Below are 27,930 nucleotides of genomic sequence, written 5' to 3' on the forward strand. Positions count from 1 at the left end.
TTTTGCTATCTTGAAAACATTTTATTTTGTCACTAGTCCGTGATAGCATAAATAATAGGCAATGACAGCACATGGAATGTAAAGACGGGGAAGCGTCGGGTATGGGGCACAACGAAAATCAACAGGGAGAAACCATTGCACAGGTAGTGCTAGGCGACTCAGCGACTTGATTTAGTGAAAAGAGAGGAACTAGCAGTATTTGGTGTGCGCTAAAGGCCTAATTCACAACCTGTGATTGTACACGTGGGTGTGCTGTGCCCTCACGCCCTTGTCCAGGGGCAAAGGAGGAGGTCAGGTCCCTCCGTGGAGGGGAAGGAGCAAAAATACCTCTGTGGTTAGGACATCCAGCCGTACTGCTCTCAATGTTTTTCTTTCAACGTTTGAAGGAAGTGCTGCGCACAAACACCATTTGCAGCTCCCGCGCTGTGCTAACCCAGTTCCAGTTTAGCAGCCGAGGGAATCTCTGTCACGTTTTGCATAGGAAAAAGATTAACAGCGAGGAACCACGGTGCCCTCTGCCAGCTCCAGGGCAGCCGGTGCACCCAGCTCCCCTCCTTTGTGCTGGAGCTGCATTGAGTGCAGACGAGGCAACGAGGACTTGTTTCCAGTTAGCAGTGGGCTCTTGGCAGGTCACTTGACTTCTGGCTCGTATTCTGTGTAAGTGGATACAATAAAATTAAAGAGCGAGTATAAACAAAGAGAGTTTATTTATAAAACGTCCCTGGAAGTTAATTATTCTTCGGGCTGTTGCGTAAATTCTTCAGCTCCAGCTGTAGCTGGCGGATCCGAATGTCTTTCTGCGAGAGCTCGTCCTTCAGCCGCCGGATCTCGTCCTGCTGCCGGAAGAACATCCGAAGGAGCTGCAAGGAGATGGGAGCGGAGCTGCAGCGGGGCTGCTGCACAACCTCCTGCTTTGCAACCCTTCTGTTTTCCGACCCCGTTGCTTTTGTAATTCTGCTGCTCTTGCAATGCGACGGCAGCAACGCACTTCCTCCTTGCTAGGGTTGCATTTCCCTACCCTGTGCATGCACCCTGCGACAAAGCCAGCTTCCTCTATGTTTCCCCAGCATTTCCCAGTGTTGTTCCAGGAGGATTTAATTAAAAGAAAAATCAGGAGCATCACACTGCTCGTTTGGGTGCATCCACCAGGTTTAAAGCGGGGTGCCCCAGGAATGCACAACTGGGAGCAGAGAGCCAGAGCGCAGCAGCTGGTTGGGCTGCAGATGAACCTTATCCCCCAAAATGCCCCAGAAGGACCCAAACGACCAGCCTGGGGCCACGCTAACGGCACGGTGCTCCCCACCTCGTTCTCGGTGCGGGGCGGCACGTTCTCCAGCAGGTCAATGCCATTCACCACCACGCTCTTCTTCTCTCTCACTGGTGCCTTGAAGACGATTTTGGATGTTCTCTTGTAGCCCTCCTTCAGTGACATCAGAATTGGGTCTGGGGGCAGAGCAGGGGCTGAGCGAGGGCTGCTTTTGGAGCTCCCCCCACTGCCAGGACTGAGCCACAGACGCCTCCAGGGCTGTGGTTCATTCTTTTACCTCTGTTCACCCCGCTCAGCCACTCGTCTGGTGTGAGGGCCGGCTCCGTGCCCGGGGTCATGGGGTAAATGTCCTCTTGGTACGTCTCGGACTACAGAACAGGGAAATAAAAGCACCGAGCTCCTTAAAGGATCCCATCCGTGCACTGCAATTGCTCCTTCCCTCCATCAGCGTGCAATAATGCAGCCACGTGGCAGCATCCAGGAAAAACAACAAACCCACATTTGCTGTGCTGAGTCAAACCAGAAAGAAAGCATCCCAGGGCTGTGCACTGAGCTCATGCTCTGCCAAGGCAGCAATCCCAGGGCTGTGCAGGGCTGTACAGGACTTTCACCTTTGTCCCTGCCCAGTGCCACACTGTGGAGGCCACAGGATGCATTTGATCTACAGCAGGCAGAATAAATGAATGTCACCCATCAGGATGACAAAAGAGCTGGAAAGTTCCTAAAGGGCCCTGAACTCTGCTCTGGGCTACAGCACTCAACTGAGGGCTGATGGATGCTGAGCATTCGTGCAGCAAAAAGCAGCAGCCAAGGGCAGAAGTGTGCAGAAATGCACCTTCTGAAGATGTCCCCATCTTACCCACAGGTCAAACTCCACCCACTGCGAACTGCGTGTGTTGGAAATGTTACCATGGGAAGGTCCGAGGCTGGACCAAAGAAGACCCACCTGCTGGATAGGATGTCCACCCCTAGGGCACTCACCCTCCTTGGCACGATCATGGAGATGGGCTCGATGAGCCCCTTCAGGGTGACCAGCTTGTAGAAGCGGAAGACCTCACAGGCAGACACATCCAGCCCATGCTTTGGCATCACCCCTGCGAATGGCGAGTGAAATAGCTCCCCTGTAATAACCCCCAGTGCTGCAAACGCTGAGACCCAGCCAGCCAGGACCCCAAAAAGCTGTGGGTCACATCATTACAAGACCCACGTGTGGCTGAATGCATCCCAGTGGGGCAGAGAGGGGCTTTTATAGGGACAGTGGGAAAGGGATGAGCAGCTTTGATTGAGGAACAAGTGAGTGACCCTGGCAGGGACCCAGGCTTAGCATCAGCGGAAGGAGACTCAGCAATGGGACGCTTTGGATTAACCCTCCATTGGCTGCCCCATGGCATCCAGCCCCCCCTCATGTCTGCTTTGCAGGATGCATCTATCAGCATCATTTCATTAAGCCCTCCCGTGGTTGACCTTCTGCAAGGGAAGGCTCAGCAGCAGGGCGAGCTGCCATCCTTACCCAGTCCTTTCTGCGGGGCAGGGGAGCGAAACTCCATCAGGTAGCTCAGGTAGGGCTTCTCTGAGCCAATCTCATAGTACCGAATGTTGCCGTCACCCTGGAGTGAGAAGAGTGAGATTAGTGCTGCACCGAGTACAGATCATGCTAACATCCCCTGGCCCCGACCTGCAGGGGATTTGTTCTGGTGTTTGCAGCACCAGCTCCCAGCATTGCCGTGCTGGCACCAAGCCCACAGACCTTGCCAGCTAAATACAGCATGTGAGTGTCTGCGTCGTAGAAAGGGAAGAGCAGCCCCGAGAGCCCATCGATCTCCTCCTCAATGAGGGGCATGGAGAGATCTTCCTGCACAATGGGAAAAATTGCTTTTAACCGTACAGCAATGGAGACGTCACAGGGTTTGCATTGCACTGGGATAAGCCCATTGCCTTCCAATGTGGTGCTGGAGGTTGGAGATGCCCTGGCTCCCATCCAGGGATGCAGAGCAGGGCATCCCCAGTGAGGTTTGCCATGGGCAGGGCTCTCCCAGCCCCCCGGTCTGGGCATTTTGGGACCACCTTTAGCTGTGGTACCCTGAAAGGGAGTCCCAGCCACCGACCTGGTCCCAGAGCGCGATCTGCCGTGTGTTCCAGCGCGAGACCCCAGTGGTGAGCAGCCGCTTCGTGCTGCCCAGGAAGACCACGCGGTTGACACGGTGGTTCTTGCAGCTGGCTTCCTGCAGGACAGGGCAGGAGATGAACACCGCCAGGAAACCACTGCCTTCCCCCAGGCCACGCACCTTCCCACCTCCATTCCTATTGCTGCCTGTTTTTAGCTTCTATTGCGTTCCACCCAAAGGGCTGTGATGTGACTGGGGATCCCTCCTGTGCCCCCATTTGCAGACCCTTCCAGACCCCTCACCTGCAGCACCCGGCCGGAGCGCGGCTCTACCACCCGCAGCTTCTTGTCCTTGCAGGAGGTGGCCAGCAGGCTGCCATCCGTGTTGAAGGACATGCACAGGATGACATCCGTGTGGCAGTCGATCATCTTGACAGGCTCCCCGATATCCAAGTTCCAGATGAGGACCTGTGGAGGGGGTGAGGCTGTGTTTTGGGCCATCCTAAAATTCATCTGGGTGCTGAAACCGCTTGCTCATCACTTCCAAAGCCCTCAGCCCATCTTTATGGGGTCACCCCTTGTGCAAAACCAACGCTTACAGGAGGGTGCAAGGCACGGTGCATGGTTGCGTTTTGGACACCAGGAGCTGTTTGCATGCGGTTCCCTGGGCTCACCTTGTAGTCATAGCCAGCACTGAAGAGGATGTTGTTGGTGGTGGGGTGCCACTCGACCAAGCCAACGCGCCGGCTGTGCCCATACAGCTCCAGCACCGCCTCCGTCATGTTCCTCTTCAGGCCCCCCTCTGGGATTTCCCATATCCGCACCTGCACAGGACACATATTGGCAGGTCGTATCCCCAGCAGGAGAGCAATCCCCCCTAGCAATGTATAGAAGTTATCATCCAAGGTGGGAGACAGCTCCCCATGATTCATAGCCATGATCTGCATTTCTTCCCCATTGAAACACTTCCTTGACAAGCTCTCAGTGACCAAAAAAATACCAATAAGTGGTGCTGAAGGAGAGGACGAATTGTTGGGTGACAGCATTCAGTGAAACGCAGTGTCTTTGTGAGCTGTCAAAAACTGGGTCACCCCAAAGCCTGGCTTCTGCCGTGCAGAATGGGCCACGCTCCGCTCCCTTGTAGAGCCTTTTTCCTTTTCGTTACACTCTTTGGGATGGACTCGTGTGCATCCAGCAAATAAGGGGGAGGCAGATGTCATCTGATACAGATGACCTGATTCAGTGTCCCCCCAGTGGCAGGGCTGCCCTTGGCTCACACTGCTGCATGCACCAGGACACGAGAGCAGCCGCAGCCCTGCGGTCTCTGCTAGCAGGAAGGATTAATAATAGCACTGCTGTTGGGCTTGCAAAAAGCCATCACTGTGCACAGCTGTGCAGGGACACAGAAAGAGCAGCACTCAATGCCACATGGCACAGGGCACAGCAGAGGGGCTGATCCCCAGCAGCAGCCCCTACACTGATGGCACACGAGCTGCAGATGTGCACAGTGTGCCACACAGCTGTGGATTTACACAGTCTTCCAGTTGCCCACTCTTTGCTCGCTGAGCCATCAGCAGGGCAGCGCACCACTCACCGAGGTGTCCTCGGAGCATGAGGCGATGATGTTCTCAATGAAGGGGTTCCACTTGATGTCGAGCACATTGCCCTGGTGGCCGCAGACTTTGGGGTAGTTTGGCTCGATCCGGCCTGTCTGTGATTAAAAACGAGAGAGAAAATTCAGTAAAACAGCCCTGTCTTTTTAAGGCTGGAGCCCTAGCAGGAGGCAGCCCCTAGCTCACCAGGGTGCTCTTTCCCTGGGAAGGCTCAGCTGAACCCTGCAGGCTAAGAGGTTTTTGCGAACACAGGGCTGTTCCACATGAGCTCCTGCACCACTAGTGGGGGGGTTTGGTAAGAAATCTCTGTATGACCACTTGAAACCACAGGCAAATAGCTGGGACTGGAGAGGCACCAACCTCAACCCTGGGCAGATCAACCATGAGGTGAATTAGGAAACAGATGGTATTTTCCTCCCAAACTTTGCAAGTAATCTCAACCATGGTCCATGTGTCCATGATATTCCAGTTATCAAATCCCCAGGGACTTTAGTAACATGAACTCTCTTGCTTAATGATGCTAATAACGCAGCAGCTATCCCAGGCCAGTTGATGTGCTCCTTTCACATGGATGGAAACCCTTCAAGACCTTTCGAATGGTCAACGCTTGTCAGCTGGGTGAGGGAAGCTGCAGCAAAAAACAGCACACAGCTCCTGGTACAGCCTGATGCTGGTTCCCACTGCAGGTTGGTCCCACAAACCCCATGCACTGCTGTCAGAATCATAGAACTATAGTCAAAGTCAGAAAACCATAGAATCAGAGTTATAATAGAACCATAGAGTCATAGAACCATAGAACCATAGAGTCATAGAACTATAGAACCATAGAACTACAGAACCACAGAGTCATAGAACTATAGAACTATAGAACCATAAAACTACAGAACCACAGAGTCATAGAACCATAGAACTACAGAACCACAGAACTACAGAACCACAGAGTCATAGAACCATAGAACTACAGAACCAGAGTCATAGAACTATAGAACCATAGAGTCATAGAACCATAGAACTACAGAACCACAGAGTCATAGAACTACAGAACCATAGAGTCATAGAACCATAGAACCATAGAACTACAGAACCACAGAGTCATAGAACTACAGAACCATAGAGTCATAGAACCATAGAACTACAGAACCACAGAGTTATAGAACTACAGAACCATAGAGTCATAGAACCATAGAACAACATAACCACAGAGTCATAGAACTACAGAACCATAGAGTCATAGAACTATAGAACCATAGAGTCACAGAACTACAGAACCATAGAGTCATAGAACTATAGAACCATAGAGTCATAGAACTACAGAACCATAGAGTCATAGGGTCATAGTCACAGAAACATGGAGTCATAGAACCATGGAACCATAGAGTCATAGAGCTATAGAGCCATGGAATCATAGAGTCACAGAACCGTAGAACCATAGAATCGTAGAACTACAGTGCTGTAGAACCACAGAACCATTGACTCATTGTCATGGAGTCACAGAGCCGTAGAACTGCAGAACCATAGGATCATAGAGCCAAAGAACCACAGAAGCATAGAACCATAGAATCATAGAGTCATAGACAGAGAAAAATAGAATCATAGAGCCCAAGAGCCATAGAGCCATAGAATCACAGAGCCAAAGAACCACACAACCACAGAATCATAGAATCAAGCGCTCCTGCAGCTGTACCAGGACCCCACAGCCCCTGCACATCCCATTCTGGCCCTTTCTGCACCCCTGGCACCCAGGAGGTGGTGGTGAGCTTCGGAGCGTGCAGGATAAGTAGGTCAGCGCGACACAGCCACTAAATATTTCATAGCCCTTCCAGCTCTGACCTTTCGGAGTATCGAGCTCCTGGCTTCATTTAACACGAACAAAGGAACACAGGCAGGATAACATGCTGCATTTTAAGGACCCACAGCTCAGGGCCATGGCCAGGAGTGCTCTGAGCAGCTGGATCAGGCCCAGCGGCTCACTCTTGCACCGTTGCTGCCAGGAGGATTTATTTGAATTAATTTGCTCTCAGGAAGACACAGCCTGCTAATTGCAAGGCAAAGCGAGGCTGCTCACAGGGCCCAGCGCCTGCTTTCCATCTGCCAGTGGTACTGCCTACCTGCAGCACGGCGGTGCAGAAAGCCATTGCATGAGGCACTGGGAAACACGAGGGAAAATGAAGTGCGTGCACCTCAAACCCCAGCCCTGCAGCTCACTTCAGCAGGCACAAAAACAAGCATTTCAACTGGACGTTGCACCAGGCTGCTCCTCACCACGCAGCCGTTTGCAGCCGTGTCCCCCTCTGCCTCCCTTTGCCTACATCCCAACACACAGCAGGAAAGGCTTCACCTATGCATTAGGAAGTGTTGTTGTACTCAGTGGCAAAACCAGGCAATGGGGCACTGCCCACCACAGAGGAACTGCAGGGGGGGGTCTGGTGTCCCCCAGACATCAGGGAACCCCCTGGGCTCTCCGTGCCGGGAGCCAGCAAACGAGGTGGAGCACAGGGGCGGAGGGGATGCAGCATGGCTGTGCTTCATTAGCACTGAGCCTGCAGCCCCCTCCCTCCTGCCATCTCCTGGGAATTAATGGGATGCACAGCTCTGCTTTATGGGTTGTTACATGGAGCGCAACAGCAGACATCACCTCCCCTCGCAGCTCACATTATCCAGCTTCCCCCCATTTCCCTATTTGCAGGACGCGATTAACGCAGCGTCTGGAGCAGGGATGCATGCAGCAGCTGCTGAATTCCAGGACGGAGCTTTTAGTTAATATGCAATCCCTTTAATTCTGAGCAACCAGCTGAGTAATTTCCTTTGCAAAGTAGATTTGATGGGTTTTTGTCAGAGTACATTAAGCTTCCAGGAGGACAGAGCAGGGTTGGTTGCTGGTGATGGTTTCTGTGCAAGGAGTCAGGAGTTTTAATTAAGACCAAATGAATACACGGAGCAGCAGTGGGCCGGTTCCCATGCCCAGGGCACCTCAGAGAGGGGAAGGAGCCTCGGGGGGAGTGGAAGCAGCAATAACAGTGACAAAAAGAGAACAATAATTATGAAATCAGGGATTCAGGGCAGAGCTTCCTGGGCGGCCTCTCCTGAAGGCACCTTGTCAGTGCTAAACCGCAGTGAATCCTAATCCTGCTCCGAGGCTGCATGGATCCCACACTGCCCAAAGCTCAGTGACCCAAATAGCAGCTCCTTAATACCGGGCTCTGCCTCCAGGCTCCAGCACTTCGGTGTTTTTCACAGCAGGGGTTGGAAGGAGCCTTGCACGGCTGCTGCAGCAACTGGGCAGGAGTGCTTTGCGTGGAGAAGTGTTCGTGTGATGCTCACAGGGAGAAGGGGTAACAAATAATTTCTGCTACCACAAATGGTTCAGATGGACCAGGGGCACACAGAGCTCTGAGAGGGGTGGACGCGTGGCACTAGGATGGACACACGACCCCAGGATGGACATATTGCTGCAGGACAGGGACGACCGTCCTGATGGGAAAATCCTTCCTCCTTGTTGAGGCTCTGCTTCCATCTCCAGGACAAGGGGAATTTTCTCCTCCCCTTGCACTCTCTGCTCTCGTGCTGCTTTAGGGGATCAGGGAGGGCTGCCTGAGCCTCAGGGATTTGCAGGGTTTCCTCGGAAATCCTTGAGCACACACAAGTCTCTAGTGGCTGAGATTAAGAGTAAATACGTTTGCTGCTGCCTTCTTTAGAGGAAGTCTCTCCTCCTTGAGAAGAGAGCAGAAAATCACACCAATTTTGCTGACCTGGGGCTGATTTCAGTACATGCAAAGGTGACCGCAGCTGACCCGAATTTCATTAGGAACCAGTTCCACCTGAGGCAGCATAAGCAAGGCAGAAACGGGACAGATCCTTGGCAGAGACCCAGAACAACCATGGGAAACAGTGCTCTGCCAGCACCGGAGCTGGGGGCTCAGAGAGCTGCAGGCACTGCAGGGCAGCACATCTGCACTGGGGGTCGTCAGGGCAAGGAGAGGACTGGTCTGGTCACTGGGCAGCTTTGGGCTCTGCTGGTGATGGCACTGCACTGAGAGGCAGTGATTGTGCTGAGCGTTTGCGCAGACCGTTTCCCCAAAGGCCATTCCCTTATGTGCATGGAGGGATGGATGCCACTCTTGGAGATGTTTCTGTCCAACAGTTGGATAAATACAGATGCCTGCAGGCTTTCCCTTCTGCTGCATGCAGCTTCCAGCACTTGTGCACCAGCAACCATGTCTCTGCATGGCCAAGGCCATGGGAACCAGCACTGCTCGGGTCCATCCACCTCCATCCTCCTCCATTCTCACTGCAGTTACCAGCTGCTCAGCATCCCCAGGGCTGCTGGCTCCTTCTATTTGCAGCCAAGCCATGCAAAGTGGAGCAGGAGAAGTAACCAGCATTGCTGCTTAGCACTTTTGCCAGGATGAAGGCTGAAATATCAGTCACTCCCCCTCCTTGGATATAAATACATTTATAGGCTATAAACGTCCATCTCCTGCTCAGCCTCACTGCAGCACATCCATAATCTGTATTTTGGGTAACAGCTACTTCTTCAGACACAGCAGACCCAGAGCCCTGTGCTCTGAAGGCCAAACTAGGGCACATGGGAGCTCTGACAGCATTTTGCACCGGTTCAAAGCAGCAGATTTGCCGCAGCAGTGTTCGCCTGCCCCATAAAAGCAGCAGCTGGAATCGAGCTTGTTCAATTAAAGAGGCAAAAACCCATGCAGTGTTACCGTTAGATGGGACGACGGGCACTAAAAACTGAAACCAAATCCTTGTTTGCTGGGCACCCAGGACGGGGTTTCTGTTTCAGCCGGCAGAGGGTGCAGGCATTTGCGTGCAGGTCGGCTCCCCGGCCCGCTCCCCCCGCCGCTCTCGGGGCAGTGCGTGCAGCAATGCTGGGACATCGCTGCCACCAGCCCGGACTGCTGCCTTCCTTCCTTCCCCGTCTCTAGTTTACAAGCAGATGGCTCCTTCAGACCAAAATCAAGTCTGGAAAAATCGACAGAAAACCAAAGTATGGTACAGACCAGATGAGAGTTCCGAGTCCTGAGCTTTTAGGTAGAAAAAGCCCTCAGGGCACCGCTTCATATTGAAGAGAAATACTGAAATCCACGCATTTTTTTCTTTGCAGAAAGCCCCAAGGAGCAAGCAGAGCATCCTCGCACTGAGTATCCCCTTCCCTGCCACCATCAGTGGCTGTCCCCAGGGCAATGCCACTGGCACACAGCTGAGCAGATGCCATCGGCTCCCCAGGCCAACAAAGGCAGAGTGGGGGCGGATGGCTGCCCTGGGCACTGTGCCTGCTGCTCCGCTCAACAGCTGTCACTCTGGTTGGGGACAGGATGGGAATGGGATGGGGGGCAGGATGGGGGATATGACAGGACTGCTCCCCGGGGGCTGCAGGAATGGTCTGCCTACAGAGCTTTTCCTTTCAGTTTGGGTTATGGGCAATGCAGAAGCATCCTGGGGTGCTATGGGGCCATTCGGAGCTCAGCACGAGGGATGGATGCCCATGGGCAGTGGGGACACAGCTAAAGGCACAGCACAGACTGCAAGCAGCAGCCCTGCCGTGAGCAGCAGCCCTGGGTTCTGGCTCCCTACATGTAAACAAAGCCTCCTCCTATTGTGTGAGCTTTGATTCCAAACCCAAAAGATGCAAAAAGTCTCTCGGCTCTAACAGCGCAGTTAAGCCCATTCTCCACCAGATGAAGGAAAAGAAGGAAAAGAAGAAGAGGAAAAAGAAGGAAAAAAGGAAGGAAGAGGACAAGAAGAAGGGAAAGAAGAGGATGAAGGAGAGGGAAAGGAAGAAGAAGAAGGTAGACATGTCACCTCCAAATCCCATTTTTCCTACTGCTCTGTGGCTCCCTCTCACCCATCATCCACAGCCCTCCTTCCAGGATGAAAGAGGGAGGTGCTCCCGGAAAAATACATGGGATTTCTTTCCCAGTTCCACTTTTTCAGCTTCTCTGAGCGCCAGGTCAGGCCTGGGAATTGTCTGCATATTGTTTGCTCTTGAGGAGGGTTCTGCTCCTGCCGAGCACCCAAAGGCTTTCAGTTGCAAGGAGCTGAATTTCTGATGTGCAGAGGAACATATGGCCCAGCGTATGCAAACACATTCACATTGGTGCTCACAGCACAAAGCAGAGCATTTTTCTGGGGAAGATTTCTGGCGAGAACAGAGGGCAGAAATGTAAAAATAAAATTTATATTAAAAAAAAAAAAAAAAAGAAGAAGAAGAAGGAAAAATGGCAGCAAATCAGACCCGGAGTAGATGCGCAGTATCTAGGTTACCTTAATTATGTTCAGCTAAATATGGATGCCAATTAATTAGGTGGCTGCTGATTTCCAAAGAAAATTAGTTTACTCTTAATGAGCTAATCAGCTCCTATTTAAGAAAAATAATGAAATTATTAGGTTGTACAAAGGAGCGTGCAGCCATCTGACACGGAGAGCCAAGGGGGCTCCAGTGGGGACCATCCGGCAGCAGCAGTGCACCACAGCGCTGGGCTTCTCTGTGGGCCAACCATCCCTTCAGAACAGGTTGCAAATGACAGCCTGGCATTGTGCTCCATTTGCCAGGAAAAAAAAAAGAAGTGAAAAAGAAGAGTAATTTGCTGGCAAATTAAGGTTATGGCACAGGGTTTGGGATGGCCGCATGGGGCGTGGATGGGTGTGCTCTGAGCTCGGGGCGCAGGCAGGAGGCAGCGATGCAGCTCCACCAAAGCTCCTTGTTTGCAGAATATTAATAAGAGTCAAGCTGCGTGCCGCAATTAAAATGCTGATTATGATTTCTTCCATCTGTAGCTGATGCTACTCGGGAAATTAAATAAAAAGGAAGGAGAGATGTGGATGTTACGTGGGGAAACGTCTGGGAGAGAAGCAGCCGTTGCCCACAGACCCACACTGTGCTCTCAGAAGGCAGTTTTATTTCCAAGGGTTTAAAATTGCATGAACGGGGATGTGCAGATTGGTTTGGGCACTCATGCAAGAAGTGGAGGGAAGCTTCTGAAAGCACAGTGCTGCAGGGGGAAGGAATACATGCTCTGATTGCGTCCGTAGCACAGAAGTGTGCCCTCACCCCAGTGGCAGGCTGGAGAGCCAATGTGAATGGAGGAGTGCTGATGAACTGGTGTATTTTTGTTCCTCCTCATCCTCCTCTAGCCAGCTCTTAACAATGAGGTGACGTCAAAAATGGCATTTCTGGAGCTGTCAGGTTGCTGCTGCAGATGAGTCACAGCCAGGACCTGGGCAGACACCGGCTCAGCTCGGCTGTGCTGGCTGAGGAAGCAGAGCTTGTCTGCAAGCCTTGCATGGGGATTTTGCAGCAGAAAACCCAGGCGCAGAGCTGTACTCCCCCTATCTGGCTGCCCAGAGCACCAAGCTTTGGGGTGGGGTGGGGTGGGATGGGATGGAGTGGAGTGGGGTGGGGTGGGATGGGGTGGGATGGGATGGGGGATGGAATGGGGTGAATAGACTAGAACAGAACAGAGTGGAGTAGAGAAGGGAAGAGTGGAATGGAATGGAATGGAATGGAATGGAATGGAATGGAATGGAATGGAATGGAATGGAATGGAATGGAATGAAATGGAATGGATAGGATAGGATAGGATAGGATAGGATAGGATAGGATAGGATAGGATAGGGTAAAGTGGAATGGAATGGAATGGAATGGAATGGAATATTTTCAGTTGGAAGAGACCTACAAAGACCATGGAGTCCAAATGCTGCATTTTCTTCCTAAAGAACAAATCCAGTTCCCTAAGGCAACCATAAATCCTGACTTTGCCACAGAAGAAGCCCCACTAAGGAGATCAGAGCCAGGCACGTGCTGCAGGACAGCTGGGATGCTCCGAGCAGGAGCATGGCACTCACCTGCTCCAGTGGGATGACGAGGAAGGAGCCGCCGCCGGCACTCTCGGTGACGATGGCGAGGAAGCGGGCGTTGACGGCGCAGAAGTGATTGTCGTGCACGTTCTTGGTGATGGGGATGCCATCGAAGCAGTGCTCCCTGCTCGCCACCTTCCCGTAGACATTGCGGAATTTGGAGCTGCGGTACTGCGGGCGCCATGACATCTGCGGGGCAAACAGCGCCGTCAGCATCGCCGCCAGCAAAACCCCCTCGTGCTGCTGTTCTCCAGCTCCTGTTGGGCAGTGCTGGCCGCACCACGGCCGCTGCTCATCGAGGTGTGGCCGGGCAGAGCTGTGAGCACAGCACCCCGAAAAAATATTGGGGTTGTCCCCGCTGCAAGATGCAACTCCCAAAGGGCACAGAAAGGCTCCGCGCTGCTGCGGAACTGCGGGCGGCCGCCTTTTCAGCATGCACCGCTCATCGAGGAGACAGCACGACCACTTCATGTGCGTATGACAAAGGAATTAAGGCTTTTAATGCGATGACTTGGAAATGGATTAGGCCAAACCACATGAAAGCATGCATCGGTGCAGAAGGAGAGAGCGCAGAACGAGCGAGCAGCAGAGAGCTGTGGGGCTGCATCTGACTGCTCTGCTCCTTTTGCACAGCTCTCCCCTTGCATTCCCCACTCGCCCTGCTCCCTGCAGCAAGGTGCACACAGGAGGGCAATACCGCTTTTGCTGACCACTTTGCTTTTTGTAAGTAAAAAGAAAGCTGCTTTCAGCTCCATCCAAACAGTCGGAGCAGCGTTCTCATAGCTTCTGATAAAGGCACGTGAGCACGCTGGGTCACCTGCAGTTCTCAGCAAGGGGCAACCCCAGCAAACATCCCTGCCACTGCAGGGGCTTCCTCCAAGCACAGGACTGTGGACAACCCAGAGCAAGGCATGCAGGAGCAGCATCTCCCAAACAGGGGGGAAGAATGCTTCAAAGTGTAGGCAGCAGTGTTTCCACCTCTAATGCATACAACAGGCTCATTACCAGGCTTAACGCAATGCTGGGGGCACGGGGCAGTAAATCTCCACCTGCATCGCAGGGCCAAAAGCAGGAGGGGTGCAGCGGTGAATCCTGCACCCATCCATCACACTAAGAGCTGCATTTCCCAGCCCTGCAGCACCAGGAGCATCCTCTGGAGGATGCATGGCCAGCGCTGAGCATCGCCATGAACCTGTGCAAAGTCAGCATCAGGAGGTGGGCGCACAGGTTGGCTGGGTTTGCACCCCGCAGCATCGGAGGCGGTGCTGCAAGGGAAGGGAATGCAGATCCTCGGGGATTTACCCCACAATGAGAGCAGATGGGCTTTTTATTTCAGGATGGAAACGTTTCTGCTGGGGGAAAAATGCAAACTCACATCCAACAGAGCGCTGTGAATCAGCGCCAGATCTGCCCAAGCGGTCGGAGCACGGCAGATGAGGAGGAACCCCAGCACAGCCCAGGATGCCTCTTTCAAGAGTTCCACTATGTTTTATCTTTTCCTTTTGCTGGATAGATGAGTTCCCACTTTGAAGCTAATGTTAACATCTTTATATATGAAGTTTAAAAAGCACACAGGATGTCTTTTAATAGCTTTCAAGCTCTCTGCTTTCCCCCTAGATGAGGCTTTTCTCCCATTCCTGCCATCCATGCCACTCTATTCCTATCGCAACAGAACCACAAATCCCACCCGAAGGCCATTTTCTTCCTATTTCCCTGCTCAATTCAGCTGTTTCTTCACATCTCCCCACACGGAAGGATGCCCTGGTCGTGGAAAGAGGGGCTCCTGATCCTCCTGCATCAAGCTCAGCTCAACGAGCTGCTGCCAAATGAAGCATCACAGCCCTGAGCTCCGAGGTGCAGATCCCTGCCCTCCGGGTACGGACGCACCCCGCGCCACCCACCCCAAGCAGAGATGCATCTTTCAGGATTTCAGCATTTTTGCTTTGCTCTCATCTCTTTGTTCTTTCACCCCAATCCGGGCGTGCCTTCATCCCACCCAGGGAGGAAGCAATCGGCTCGAGAGCGCTTTGCTGGCCAGATCCCCAGCGCCATTCCTTCACCCTCAGTATTTCCTGCAAACAGCAGCCAGCAGCCCCAGGGCTGCAGACAGCCCGGAAACGGCAGCAGAATGTGGGGAAACGTCTGGGGGCTGCACAGTGCCCCGCTTCCTGCACATCCATTGTTCTGGCAGGCTTCCCTGCTATAGCAATAGATCTTCATGCTGCGGGGTGATGCTGAGGTCCCCACGCTGCTGTGCTTTGGGGATGCGGATGGAGGGGGGACGCGGTGACTTGGGTACCCTGGAGCAGCAGGGAATTGCAGCTGGTGGGAGGTTCTCATGCCATTGAAGCCTTCTGGATCGGAAAATAAAAATCTCAACATCTTTTGCTGTGCTCCAATGGCCTGGGTCAATGGAAATGCTCCCAGTGGGGGCCCAAAGCCGTTCCTCGTGGGGATGCAGGAGGATTTTCTTGCAAAAATGAACCAGAGAGATCTTCTGGCCAAGAAAAAGAGCCCTTTTCCCATTGCCCTTTCCATCTGTCAGGCTCATTCCGGGGTGAGGAACCATCAGCAGTGACAAGGATGAGTGGGTGGCCTCACAGTGTGAGACCCCCAACCAGCACAGAGTCCCCCAAGGCTTTAGGTCACATACCTCGTGCTGGGAACCTGGCACCCAAGGGGCTGCAAGCAGGGATGTATTCCCAACAAAATATGCAATTTCACAAGAAACCAAGAAACACCATTTTGCTATGGAAGATTGTTGCCCACCAGTCCGATTTCCCCACCAGGATGAGAACAATCTCCTACCCCACGGTCTGCACAATGGGGAGGAAAGCAGCCCCTTCCCCAAAGGATTTCAACTCAATGGAGACAAAGGAAGAGGAAATGCTGGAAAAACCTTACAGCCCCTCTGCTTCCTCCCGGGGCAGTGGGAGCTTTGCTCAGGATGGAGCACAGAACACCTCGTGTCCCACAAGGCATGGGTGCTCTGACAGCAGTGCAGCAGTGAGCGCTGGGGAAATCCCCCCAAACTCACACTGAAATATAGCATTTCCTTCCTTCCCCTGGACTTTTAGCCCTGGCTTGATGCCGTTTCAGGCAGCCGATGCTCAGAGCCAGACAACCCCACTAAATTTAGCATCCACGTGCAGCATGCCCTGGCCATCACCTGCACTAAGCCGCAGCATCCCCAAAGCCCTGCAGCAGCTCCTGGCCCTGCACAGAGCTCTGCAGAGCCAGGAACACTGCTGGGAGCTGTTACCCAGAGCGGCTGTAACCTGACGGTACATAATTCTTAGGAAACTGCCTCTTGGAGTAATTCTATACATTCTGCTGAGGTGAATGGGCATTTTATTTTTCCATCTCGATAGCTGGGAGGAGTTGCAAGAATGCTGCTGGGTTTTTGGAGCTGTCTCTGCCCCTCTCCCAAATCAGAGCAATGTGCCACCGTTCCCAAGGTTTGCTCCAGCGCTGCGTTGTGCTTGGATTCTGATGCTTCCTTTCATTGCAGAGCCCCTCCCTCGCTTCAGGTTGAGCAGAACTTCCATGAAAAACACGACGGAGCTCTTTGAAGAGAGGCACTGAAATAAACCTCATCCCCAACCACGCTGCTCCACAGAGGCCCTAGACCTCATGGAAAGCTGGGAATCTCTCCGCTCTGCTCCAGCATTTGTCAGATTATGGCAATGTTTTACTTCTTTAAGTACTTGAGGGAAAGAGCACGTCCCAAAATCCCACTCTGGGAGAAGGAAATCTCTTCCACAACAACAGTTAGAGCAGGAACCATGCACGGCTGGAGCAGATTTGGGGAGGTTTTGGTGGCTCCTGTGGCACTTTGTAAGCAAAAAGGACATCGTTGAAGGTGCACCCTCAGGAGAAACCCTGCCTTGTCTGGGGCATTTGTTGGTGCATCGTTTCTGTGCCAATCCTCAGGAGCAGAGAGTAGGGAAGCACACCCAGGTCCATGGCACAGCTGCCATTAGCATCTCACCCCACCATCACCCCACCGCACAGATCTGTGCAGCAGAAGAACAGCAGCACGAAATGTAGGTCAGGCAGGAGGGGATTTTCCATACACAGCAGTGCTGGATGGAGGCACGGACAAAGAGGAACCTCATGCAGGGAAAGGACAGGCAGCTTCCTCTCCCACAGCATCGCCTGGTCGACACTTTGGGGCTTTACAGAGCTGCACCTACCGTGGAGCTGCACCGTGTGTTGTGGGACAGCTGGGAGCAAGGAAAGGATGAGTCCGTGCAGGAGCAAGGAGCACAGGGAGCATCTCCAGCAGCAGTTGCATTAAAAGTAAACCAAAACGACACACAAAGAACCTTTCTGTTTTCCAGGCTTTTCTGTTTTCCAGGATGAAAAGCTCTTCTGGAGATGCTGTGCCAGGCTCCCCTGCAGCTCCACGTCAGCTGGCGGAGCGCGGCACACAAAAGCCCATCGCCCTGGGAACAGCTCGCTGGGTAATGGGAACAAGGAGCGAGGCCCAGCCCCTGCCTGGGCACCCATCTGAGCTCCTGGCAGCCCCAGCCTTTGCCTACCAGCAGCAGCAGGGCCCAGCTCTTGTCTCCATGGGTTTATTTTTAAATGCGTCTTTTCAGGCGTTGGGAGTCTTGGCAACAGCAGCTGAGGAGCAGAGCTTGTGCAAAGAGCTCGAATGCTGCAGTGGGCAGTCACACAGCAAAGCCTGCCGTCATCCCTTAAAGAGCTGTGTGTCCTCTGTGCTGCTCGGCCTGCCTGCACCCTGAGGTTCTCAGGGAAAGTAATCAAAGAAGCATGGAACCACTGAGGTTGGAAAAGACCTCCGAGGTCCCCAGCCCCATCCCATCCCACCACGTCTCCAGTGCCCCTCAGTGCCACTTCCCCATGGTTCTGGAACCCCTCCAGGGATGGTGACTCCACCACATCCTGGGCAGCTGTGCCATTTCAGGGAAGAAATGTTCCCTGATATCCAACCTGAGCCTCCCCCGGCACAACTTCAGGCCATCACTTCTCACCAGCACCAGGATGTACCAGCACCAGCCTCACGGTCAAGGAAACTTCAACCTCTTCCCAAGGGGTTTCCCAAGCCCCTTCCCCTGTGCCCCAAGCGTACATACTGGCCACGGATTGATGTTGGCAAGCCCTAGGATAAGCCAGTGGATTTCTTCCATTTGGAAGGGAAAACACAGGAGCAGGAGGGACCTGGGTGGGACGGGATGGTGTGCACACCATGCCCTGAGCTGCATCCACCTGGGTTCCTCCAGAGCTGCTCCGTGCACAGGTAGGGTCTGTGGTGTCAGAATCCACTCTGTGCAGAAGAGCTCGGAATTACACAGCGCTGTGCTGATAAGATCCCGGCGCTGCCTGCGTTACTCATCAAATGCTTATTGTTCCTTGCACGTTAGATTAGAGCCAAACAAACGCTGATCTTAATTCTCCAGTTCCCCGATGCTTCTCAATTCAACCTTGAAAACGGCTTTTGTGCACATTAATGGCTTTCATGCTAACGAGGCTCAGCGAGATTTAACATTCCGCCACATCCGCTCCTCATTTTCATGACAATCCCGACATGGAAAGCAGCGCGCATTGCAGCGCGTGATGTCACCCAGCCCCGAGCGCACCGGCGGGGAGAAGTGCCGGGAGCGGAGCACAAACGGAGCACATCTTCGTGCAAAGGGCCTTTCCGAGCCGCTGGTTCTGGGGCCGGGCTGCCCTCGCTGTGCTGCCGTTTGGATGCATCTCGGTCACAGCCTTCTCCAAATGCCCCGCGCGGGACACTCACCAGGCTGCCGTGCTTGCTCCCCAGCACGCTAGACTTGTGCAGGTCCCTCATTGACTCCACAAGATCTCTGTGCAGAGAGGGAAAGCAAAAACATTCAATTCGCCAGCCCGGGGTGGGGGCTTCTGCCAGCAAACCCCACGCAACCCCTGCACACCCTGGGGAACTGAGAGTGGGCATCTCCCACTGCTCTGCCCCAGCACACGCTGGGGTCAGTGCCCTCCACTCCCAGGGGCTGCTCTGCACACTTTGGATTCCAGCCCTGAGCATCCCCGGTGATGTGGCCACAGATGTGGGGGTGCTGGGGGAGAAGTGTGCGCTGCTACCTACTTTCTTCTAGGCAACAAAGCAATCCCAGCACAGAGATGACTTCGGCTCTGAGCCCAGCCCCAGGAAACACCTGTGGGCTGCAAGAAACACCGTAATACGTGCACTGAGCAGGGCCCCGAGGAAGCTCACACAGCTGTAAAGCAGGCTCACAGCAGCAGCAGCTCAGGGCACAGGCTGCATCTGCAGAGCGCATCATGGCTGAAGGTTGCATTAAAATAATAATAATAACAATTAGGATTGCTCGTTGAATGCACTGTGCTTTTATCATGGGGTTTTGCAGAGCAGGAGTATCAGCTTTGGTGTGGCCTGTCTGCCTCCATCCTGCAGGGCTGGCATAGTTATGGCACCAAGCCTGAAGGCAGTATGAGAGTGCTGGAGAAAGAGTGGTCCATGCTGGGATCCCAACGCACGGCTGGGATTGCTCTGCCCTGGCCATGCACTTCCATGTGCATCAGCATCCCCATGCATGACAGCATCCCTGTGCACATCAGCACCTCTGCTTACACCACATCCCTGTGCAGAACAGCACCGACCACCCCCCAATTTCATGCACATCTGCATCTCCGTACCCCAGCAAATGGGAGCTGCAATGGCAGGGCTGCCCCAAAATGCTATTTCCAAAGTTGTGCCACAGAATGGGGTGTGCATTCAATAGCTGCCAGACCAACATCACCCAGCAGCCCAAACACCAGCAGCTATGGCCACAAAGCCTCCCCAGCAGTGCCCTGAGCCAGCAGCAGTGCTGTTTGTATGCGATGTTGCGATGATATTAGCGCTGGGGCAGGCAGAGGAGAGACCAGGGAGACTCATCTTACAGACACGAAGGATTTATCCCATTGACACAGCCTAGGCAAAGCACAACATGAACATTTCTGAAGCAGTATCTGCCAGACGAGTTTTTTTCCAGTTTGGAAGGAAGTGCCTGGGATTTCCCTTGAGCTCAACTTGTCAACGAGTTCTTCAATCCAGAGACCACTGACTGCATGGGAATGGTCTCCACACTGCTGGGAAAGGCTTTCCCCTCCGTCCCCACCCCTCCTGCTGCACTTCCCATGCACTTCCCACATGGTCCCAGCCCGCAGCCCCCTTGGGGCTCCATGAAGCCGATCCATTTGATGCAATCCTAGCACCCCCGTGGCACCCAGCTCAAGCTCAGCATCCTGCCAAGGCCCCTGAGCTGCCCATGCTGGGCTGCGTCCCCACATCACGTGGGTGAGCCCAGGGCCACCGCAGAGGGACGGTAAGAAGGATGCAGTGGAGCTAACCCAAAAGCATGCTGATGGCAGCACTACTACAGACCTCCAGGCACCCCCAGGAGGTCACCCCACATCCCAGACCCCAAAGCAATCACCGTGGGGCTGTGCCCCCTCAGGAATCTCTGGGCCCCGTGCTGGGAAGGAACAGCAGCCCCACGCTCGCCGATGGTTCATGTAAACAAGCACAGCTTTCCTCCCACTCTGTTTCCCAACTCCTTCCCACCCGGCGAAGGCAGCGGAAATGTTTTGATGCAGAACAAAGGGACGGGGATGAGGGCAGTGCCCCGGGTCACTGCTGTCCATGGGACTTTGCCCTTCTCTCCCTGAGCTCACAGCTCCTTGCAACAGGGAAAACACAGAGTGCTCGTTCCCAACCTGAGAGCTTTTTAAGACATTTAAAGAGACGAAATGCTCTTTCCATGTAATGAGGACAGGTTTCACATCGGCGCCAGCAAATCGTGTCACACATCACCCAACACAGAGCCAGGAGCCTCCGTTACAGCAGTTCTTCCATATTCAAGGAGAATGAGTGGGGTGACCGATGTGCCAAGAGAAACCCTCCAGTGGGAGGGAGCCATAAATCCTTCCCTTGCTCAGCTCACTGCTTTTTGGTTAGGGAGAGCTGGAAAGTCATATGCGTTGGTGAGAAGGTGAGAGAAGGGCGGCTTGGAGAGAGTGCTTGGGAAGATGCTATGGGATGGAGGACAAAGAATTGGGGTAAAAGGGAACTTCTGGGAGCTCCGACATCAGTACCTTCATGGCTTCTTGCTGAGCCCCATCTTTGTAAGAGGAATAAGCCCAGAAGGTTATTTGTGCTGCAAAGAAGGTGCAGTGGGGTGAGCAGCACAGGCCAAGAGACCCCACAGCGCTGAGGTCCCTGTATCCCCATACTTTGGTCCTGGACAGCTGAGCTGCTTCTGCAGAAGTTTTCCCCAGCAGAGGGGCAACATGTATCCAAAACAAAGCAACAACAACAGCAAAATAAAACAAAAAGAAAGAAAGAAAGAAAGAAAGAAAAACAACTGCTATCTTCTGAATGCTTCATGCTGCAGAAATGTCCTGGCCGTGCAGGGAAGTGCCAGTGAGCGCAGGGCTGTGGGAGGCAGCACAGCCCCCCCTGCCAACCCACACCAGACAATCCCAGCCTTGTGTTTGGGGATGGGGGGGGACGTCCCCAGCAGCAGAATGGAGCTGCCTTGCTTGGGGCAAGCAAGGAACCCTCACCACTGATCTCACAGCATCCCCACCCCGTGCTTTTTGCTTGCTCTGCCAGAGCCTCCACTCCTGTTTTCCTATTGAGCAGACGATGCTGCAGCGTTGGATTTTGCTGCAATCAATACAGTGATGGCAGCAGCCAAAGCTCTTTGCTCACAGGAATCGATCTGCAGCCGCGCAGCCCCCGAAAGGCGCCGGCATCCATCAGGCTCTGCCCACAGGGATGCTCAGCACACACTGCTCCATCAGCAAGACGTTCTGCCAAAATTGGCTGTTTCCATCCTCTCTGATTCCGTCCCCCACCCCCCCCCAGCCCCATAGGTGTGGGCACAAAGCTCCTCACCTGAGCTGCTGGGCTCCGTGGGCTCGTGGGGCACCGCCTGCCACCTGGGACTGGCACGGGGCTCAGGCAGTCACGGGCACTCCTCGGTCCTGGAGGAAGGGAAATGTCAGTTATAGCAGCACCCACAGCCCACAGTCCCCTCCCAGCTTCCCATTTGCAATCACTGCAAAGCATGAGGCAACCCTGCAGCTTGCAGCCGCTCCCCCAACAAAAGGCCAAAGCAAAAGATGCTCATTGACCCTGGAGGTAAAAGCACACAGTTGTCTGATTGCCTGCACAGGGCAAACCTGCACATGGCCTGAGCACAGCAAGGTGGGCCTGGGGAACTCTGAAGAGATGGACACTGTTGGATGCTGATGTTGGGGTGCACCTGCAAGAGATACTTTGTGTGCCTGGAGCGGTGCTTGTAGGCATGGAATGCAGGGAGCAGAGCAGTGCTGTTCCATCCAAACATTCCCACAGCTGCAAAGGGACCTCATCCCTGCAGCCCTTAGGGCTTGGTGTTTGGTGACCACCCCCATCCAGCACTCCCAGGGTCCAGTTCCCCATCCCATCCAACGGCCACTTGACCTGGGAACCAGCCTTCAGGTCCTGCCCATTAGCAAAGCCTGGCAGCACTCACTCTAATACGAATATTAATGGGGCTGACAGCAGAAGCTTGGTGCAGGAGGGGCCAGACACCTCCATACGGGCTGACAGCTTGCCTGGGGATTGGCACAGCGGGGTGGCGGGGGGAGAAACCACCCTGTGCCAAGGGGAAAATCCCACACTGGGGGCTGTGGTGGCAGGGACCACACGTCCTAATGATGAGCAGCTCCCTGTACCCAAGCAGGGGCTCTGCTGTCCTTGTCACCTGCTCAAATCTGGGCTCTCTGCTTTCTGCAATGCAAGCGCCACCTCAGGTCCCAGCCGTGCTCTGTGCTCGGTGGCTCTGCCACCACTTGGTGACAAACAAAGGAGGGAAGGAGCTGTGGGAGCTGAGCTGCACGCTGGGGCCCTTCCAGGCTGTGAGCGATGCGATGTAGATTGGTGGGGGCTCCAGCAGCTGGCTGCAGCACGGAGCTTCTGCCTGCTGCCAGATTTCTGTAATTGCACACTGACTCGGGAGATAGGAATCCAGGATCCGGCTACTCCATGCTCTCTGCTTGCGGGATAATGAATCGAACTATTCATCATTTGATAAAATTTCCATGAGAAGAAGAAGGGGGGGGAGGTGGGGGCTGTGACCCCGCGTTGCATTCTGCGTGGTATGAATTACAGCCCCCAGCGAGCCTGCTGGCTGCAGTCAGGCCACGGCAAAGCCTCAGATTAATGCTGCATTGAATCACAATTAAAACTCATTAAAAAGCCGTGGGCCAGAGGAGTAGCCTTTGATGAGAGTCACGCTTCTGGAAATGGGGAGCTGCCATTTTTAGACTCAAAGCAGTCCCTTATGTGTGCTCCCAGCCCCCAGGAACCCCAGCAGCACTGAAGATGAGCGAACACAGCACAGAAAGGAGCGCGTTGTGCTCCATGCAGTACTGCTGCCCGTGCCCTGGCACTAGCACTGGGAGCAATGCCATCCCATCCCTCCTTCCACGGCCCTACACACGGTTATAGGACATCCCCCAGTTTCCTCCAGGACTCTCCAGCCCCTGTTCCCTTTGAGATGAGTGCTGGTAACATGACTGGTGCTGTTTCTCAAAGCTCAGGCAGTAGTGCATTCAATGTGGCTTTTAGTGAACTGTCTGCAAAGACCTCCTGCCTGTTTCTCCAGAGACAACGTTGAGCCGTGCTGCCCGAAGCCCATCTCTAACACAGCTCTGCCCGACAGCACAACCCGGTGCCTGCAATCAAATCTGCATCCATTGAACCAGCATCAGCTCTGCCATGGGATCAGCGTTTGCCCCAGGCACTAAAACTGCCCTTAATGACAGCAGAGGACAGTGCCGCTCACCACGAGGGATGGCATTGCCATACTCCTGGCCTCCCAATTAAGGCCTCTGCGTTAATTACCGCTGACCATGTTCAGTTGCATCACTCATTCACTATCTTGGATCACGACAGATTGTGGATGCAATTTCCTCTCCGGGTTTTTGGTTTTGGCTTCATCTGCTCACGAACTAAGAGGATAAGCTGTTATCTAAGCAGCGTAGCTTGATGACTAATACCAATTAATAGATAATAAAGCCAGAGGAGACCATAGGATAACTACATCTAATGCATGCCACAGGACCTCCCAGACTGCATCCTATTTAAACGGTGCCCTTTAGAAAAAACCTCCAGTCATTTTAAAGCTATCTTTCCCAAATTAATGCTCCCTCAGGCCCTCGTTAATTTGTGTTCATGGTTAATTGTACTCCGGCCTTTTGAAATTGCTTCTGGCAGAGGGTAGGAGCTGGGAGCACCACACCAAGCTGGCCCCAGCCATGCAGCGTGTGGGGTTACCCAGGTTCCTGACAAGCACGGCCCTCCAGCAATGCTCAACATGCAGCAAAAGCCCTTTATGCATAATGGATTTGGACTGTTTGTCTGTTTGCACGCAACAAATCCCAAACCCAAGCCCCAGACTTCCCCTAGGACAGCTGATCTACAGCAGGGATGAATTTGCCCAATTCCTATAGCACTTCTCACATTAATGGTTCTACTGCAGAGCCTGGAGAAAGCAGAGCTGGTCTGAGGGAGCATGGCACAGCATACAGGGCAACACAGTGCAATGAAACACAAAGCAAGGCAGCACAACAACACAACACAGTGCAATGCAACACAGTGCAATGCAGCACAACAACACAACACAGTGCAATGCAACACAGTGCAATGCAGCACAACAACACAACACAGTGCAATACAATGCAATGCAACACGACACAGTGCAACTCAGTGCAAGATTCCTGTCATTTGGACAGATCCCCAAGCAGGAGATGTAGGCTCTTCCTGCATTTCAATCCATCCTTCTCCATCCTATTTAAAACCTGACTTAACTCTCCTGGGTAGAACACTCACATTCCTCACCGTGGGAGGGAAGGGGGTGGCTCAGGATGTGGATGAAAGCAGCTCGTTCCACATCCTGGCAGTGCACGCCTCGCCCCCTCCTCGCTTTCCCCTGCTCACCCCCACACTCAGAAGAGCCTTTTGTGCCTCTCCACGCTGGGTTGGCTCCAAGATCGCTCTGCCTGCTCTGGGCACCTGGACCTGCTCATCAAATGGATTTTCCCGTAGACATGAATCACAAAGTTTGCCAACGTTTCCCGTTGCTTCTGTTTCCAGTAGCTCCTAGGAAGCGGCCCCAGCATGGGAGGAGCTGCTGCAGGAACACTCTGAGGGAAAATTCCCACAGCACTGGGACTCACTGGACACCTGCACTGGGGAGGATGCAAGGAGCCCTTTGCTTTCCTCCCCACAAGGACACAAACACAATTCCCAATCTCTGAACACTCCAGAGCTGTCCCCCGTGTCACCTTGACGGCAGCTCCCTGCAAGCAGCCCAGAGACACAAACAGCAATCTCCTTTCCCACGGGTGTTTGAGTTTTTTTGCTTTTCCTCCATCCACACACCCTGAGATGAGCCGTGGCTTCGGGTCACATTTGCCACTGCAGTGCTGGGTCTGTGCCCTGACCTGCTGAAAGCCCCTGGCACTGATGTCACAGCAGCTCCACAGCTCTTTGCCTGCATCAGGACCATCCATTCTGCAGGAAGCGACACCCATGGGGTGCGCTGGAGCTTTACAGTGCTTTGGTGAAGGCACACATTGTGCACGCAGTGTGGATCTTCCCAGCATACACCTCTGCTCCCTGCAAACCACCAGCACATCCCTCACTGTACAACCGAGCATGCTCTCCTTACAGCCCTGCCTTTTCTCTGAATGAATCTGTTTGCACTTTGGAAATAAACGAATAAAAAATCTGCTAACAAGCACCACTAATTAATCAGCTCGCCTGGACGTGCGACTCCTTAACTGCAGCCCTGCTCTTTCAGCCTTTTCGTTCGGCCCATCAGTCCCTCTCTCAGCACCCACAAGAGCTGGGAACACTTTTTTTCCTTCAACATCCACAAGTGCTGCTGGCTTTGTCCAGCTGGCAGCAGAGCAGGACGGCAACAGCGCGGTGCGCATGGCAATGGCCGGCAACAAACGCTGGTGCCAGCCCAACAAAAGCAAAGCAGTGAAACACAAGTTATTTGTTAAGGACTGAGACGCAGGGTGGGGGGGTTTCCTCCCCCGCTGTCTCTTCACCAGCATCAGCCTGGAGCTGCTTTGGGCTCTTTGGTCATGAGCAATATCCCCATCACTCTTGTGCCAGTGTGCGTGCCCCCACCACGTCCCCTCCCAGCAGGAGGCCCTCACATGGGGTGACAGACAGCAAGCAGGACACAGCTGCCATGTCTTCTCCCTGGCTACATCCCACATGGGGGTTCATTAGGTGACCCCCACCCCGTTTGCTTCCACTTGCCATGCAAGGTTTGTTAGTTCAGCACCGCACCACACTTTGTGGCAATGGGCGACAGGCAAAGCTTTGTCTGGGCCTGAAGCAGAGCCCAGAAACAGAGCTGTAGTGCTGCACAAGGCTGAGAGCCCAAACCCCGACACTGAGGCTCCAGCCTGGACCCCTTTTGCTCCCAGACCTGCAACATGGCCCCAGCACACAAATCACAGCACTGCAGTGGGATGCTGCCCGGACCCCCAGCAGCAGCACCCAGCACGGCTCCCTGAGCCCATTGTGGGATGGGCTGAGTGGCAACCGCTGCTCCGGGGGCACAGGGAAATCGTAGGAAAGAAAGACCTTCCTCCTCTGCAGCGATGTGGGGAAGCACCTGGAGCTGCTGCAGCAGTTAAGGGGCAGATTTGGGGATCGAATTCCCACATTACTACCCTGAGCAGCGGGAAGCTTTGCTCAGGATGGGTTCCCTCCACCACCTCCGAGCCCCCTGCAGCCCGCAGTCCCCCCAGCCGATCCCCGACCCCCCCTCCCCAACCTCTTTCTATCCCCCCCTCCCAAGCCCGCAGCCACCTGTAGAGATCCGGGCAGCAGCTGCCGAGCAAAGCGGCTTAACGGGGCCGCGTCGGGGGGACGGATGCTCGCGGCCACCCCCGGCCAACGCCTTCCCTCCCTCAAAGGGTTAAAACTGCAGCACCGCCGCCAGGGGCCGAGCGAAGCTGCCGGGAACGGTCGGGCCCCGCTGCCCCCCGGGCCCGGAGAGCCGAAGTGGGAGCGGGGAGCTGGGGGAGCATCCGCGGGGAGAGGTGGCTGCGGGAAAAGCGGCTCCTTACCTTTGTGACAGTCATGCAGAGCCGAGAGGAAGGGTGAGCGAGCTGTCCGGGGGGGTGGGGGGGGGAGGGGATAACGAAAAAAAAAAAAAATAGAAAAGGGGAAAGAAAAAAAAAGAAGAAAGAAAGGAAAAAAAAAAAAAAAGGAAAAATCAAACAGGAAGGCGGTGGGTTGGTTGCTTTTTTTTTTTTTTTTTTTTTTTTTTTTTGCTTTTTCTATTTTTTTTTTTTCTTTTTTTTTTTTTTTTTTTCGCCTGAGCGGAGCGCGGCTGTTTTTCCCCGCAGAGCACTCAGCGTCAGCGGCTGCGGGCGGCGGCCCGGCCAACCCAACCCCTCCTCCTCCTCCTCCTCCTCCTCCTCTCGTCCTCCTCCTCCTCTTCGGCCCGGCCGGGCGATGCGGGCGGCGGCCCCGGGGCGGCTTCGAGCGCTCCGAGCCGGGACACCCCGCGGAGGGTTCACCCCAGCGGCGGGGGGGACGGGGCCGATCTGATGTGACGCTTGAATTTAACGCCTTGCACGCCGAACTGCCCTGCCTTGGCTGCAGGCACCTGCTGCGCACACCCCACCCCACCACCCCCCTCCTTCCTCCGTGCACAGAAATACACGCGTGGGGAGCGCAGCTCAGCCCCCCGGCGCATTAAAGGCAGCGCTGCGTTCTGCCGTGCCCAGCCGTCGCGGGGCGCTGCGCCCTGCGCGCCCCCCCGCCTCGTGCCCCGCTTACCGCCCAGCAGAGTGCATGGGGTGGGATGCAGTGGCTTTCCCCTCTCCGATGCTATAAGAGTAAATGCTGCTCTCTGGGCGCCGGGCTGCGCTTGGAGCTTCTGCAGGACGATTTTGAGCACGTCCAGTATCACTCTGTTGTTGGAGCAGGGCTGCAGGGCTTGCACAGTGCTCCTGGTCCCCCCCAACCAGCTGGTTCCTAA

At 54.1% G+C, this 27,930-nt stretch overlaps 1 protein-coding gene across 6 annotated transcripts; it reads right to left on the minus strand.

The window, feature by feature from the left end:
- On the minus strand, positions 1-27,930 carry CORO2B (coronin 2B). 6 transcript variants are annotated; one of them, XM_052671873.1, is made up of 15 exons: positions 27,729-27,930; positions 27,011-27,052; positions 21,765-21,853; positions 18,624-18,690; positions 12,845-13,045; positions 4,966-5,082; positions 4,046-4,195; positions 3,675-3,839; positions 3,373-3,489; positions 3,015-3,119; positions 2,778-2,874; positions 2,249-2,361; positions 1,545-1,635; positions 1,304-1,443; positions 1-860 (listed from the first exon to the last, which is right to left on the minus strand). In XM_052671873.1, exons 4-15 carry the CDS (start codon positions 18,672-18,674, stop codon positions 729-731), a joined length of 1,479 nt encoding a protein of 492 aa, XP_052527833.1. In that variant the 5' UTR covers positions 18,675-18,690; positions 21,765-21,853; positions 27,011-27,052; positions 27,729-27,930; the 3' UTR covers positions 1-728. The 6 variants fall into 6 exon arrangements, with proteins under 6 accessions (XP_052527833.1, XP_052527835.1, XP_052527834.1 ...); XM_052671875.1 differs by lacking the exon at positions 18,624-18,690 and having other exon boundaries at positions 27,729-27,929; XM_052671874.1 differs by lacking the exons at positions 27,011-27,052; positions 27,729-27,930 and adding an exon at positions 26,751-26,875.

The sequence above is a fragment of the Tympanuchus pallidicinctus genome, unplaced genomic scaffold (genome assembly GCF_026119805.1).
Source record: "Tympanuchus pallidicinctus isolate F22 unplaced genomic scaffold, pur_lepc_1.0 scaffold12, whole genome shotgun sequence".
Classification (NCBI taxonomy): domain Eukaryota; kingdom Metazoa; phylum Chordata; class Aves; order Galliformes; family Phasianidae; genus Tympanuchus; species Tympanuchus pallidicinctus.

What these genes read in the sequence shown, in the direction of transcription:
- CORO2B (XM_052671873.1), bottom strand. Translation starts at nt 18,674, where the DNA reads ATGAGGGACCTGCACAAGTCTAGCGTGCTGGGGAGCAAGCACGGCAGC. An exon ending in GGAGCAAGCACGGCAGCCTG is followed by an intron (nt 13,046 to 18,623) that starts GTGAGTGTCCCG and finishes TTTGCCCCGCAG; the next exon opens with ATGTCATGGCGCCCGCAGTA. An exon ending in GCTCCGGCCGGGTGCTGCAG is followed by an intron (nt 3,490 to 3,674) that starts GTGAGGGGTCTG and finishes CCTGTCCTGCAG; the next exon opens with GAAGCCAGCTGCAAGAACCA.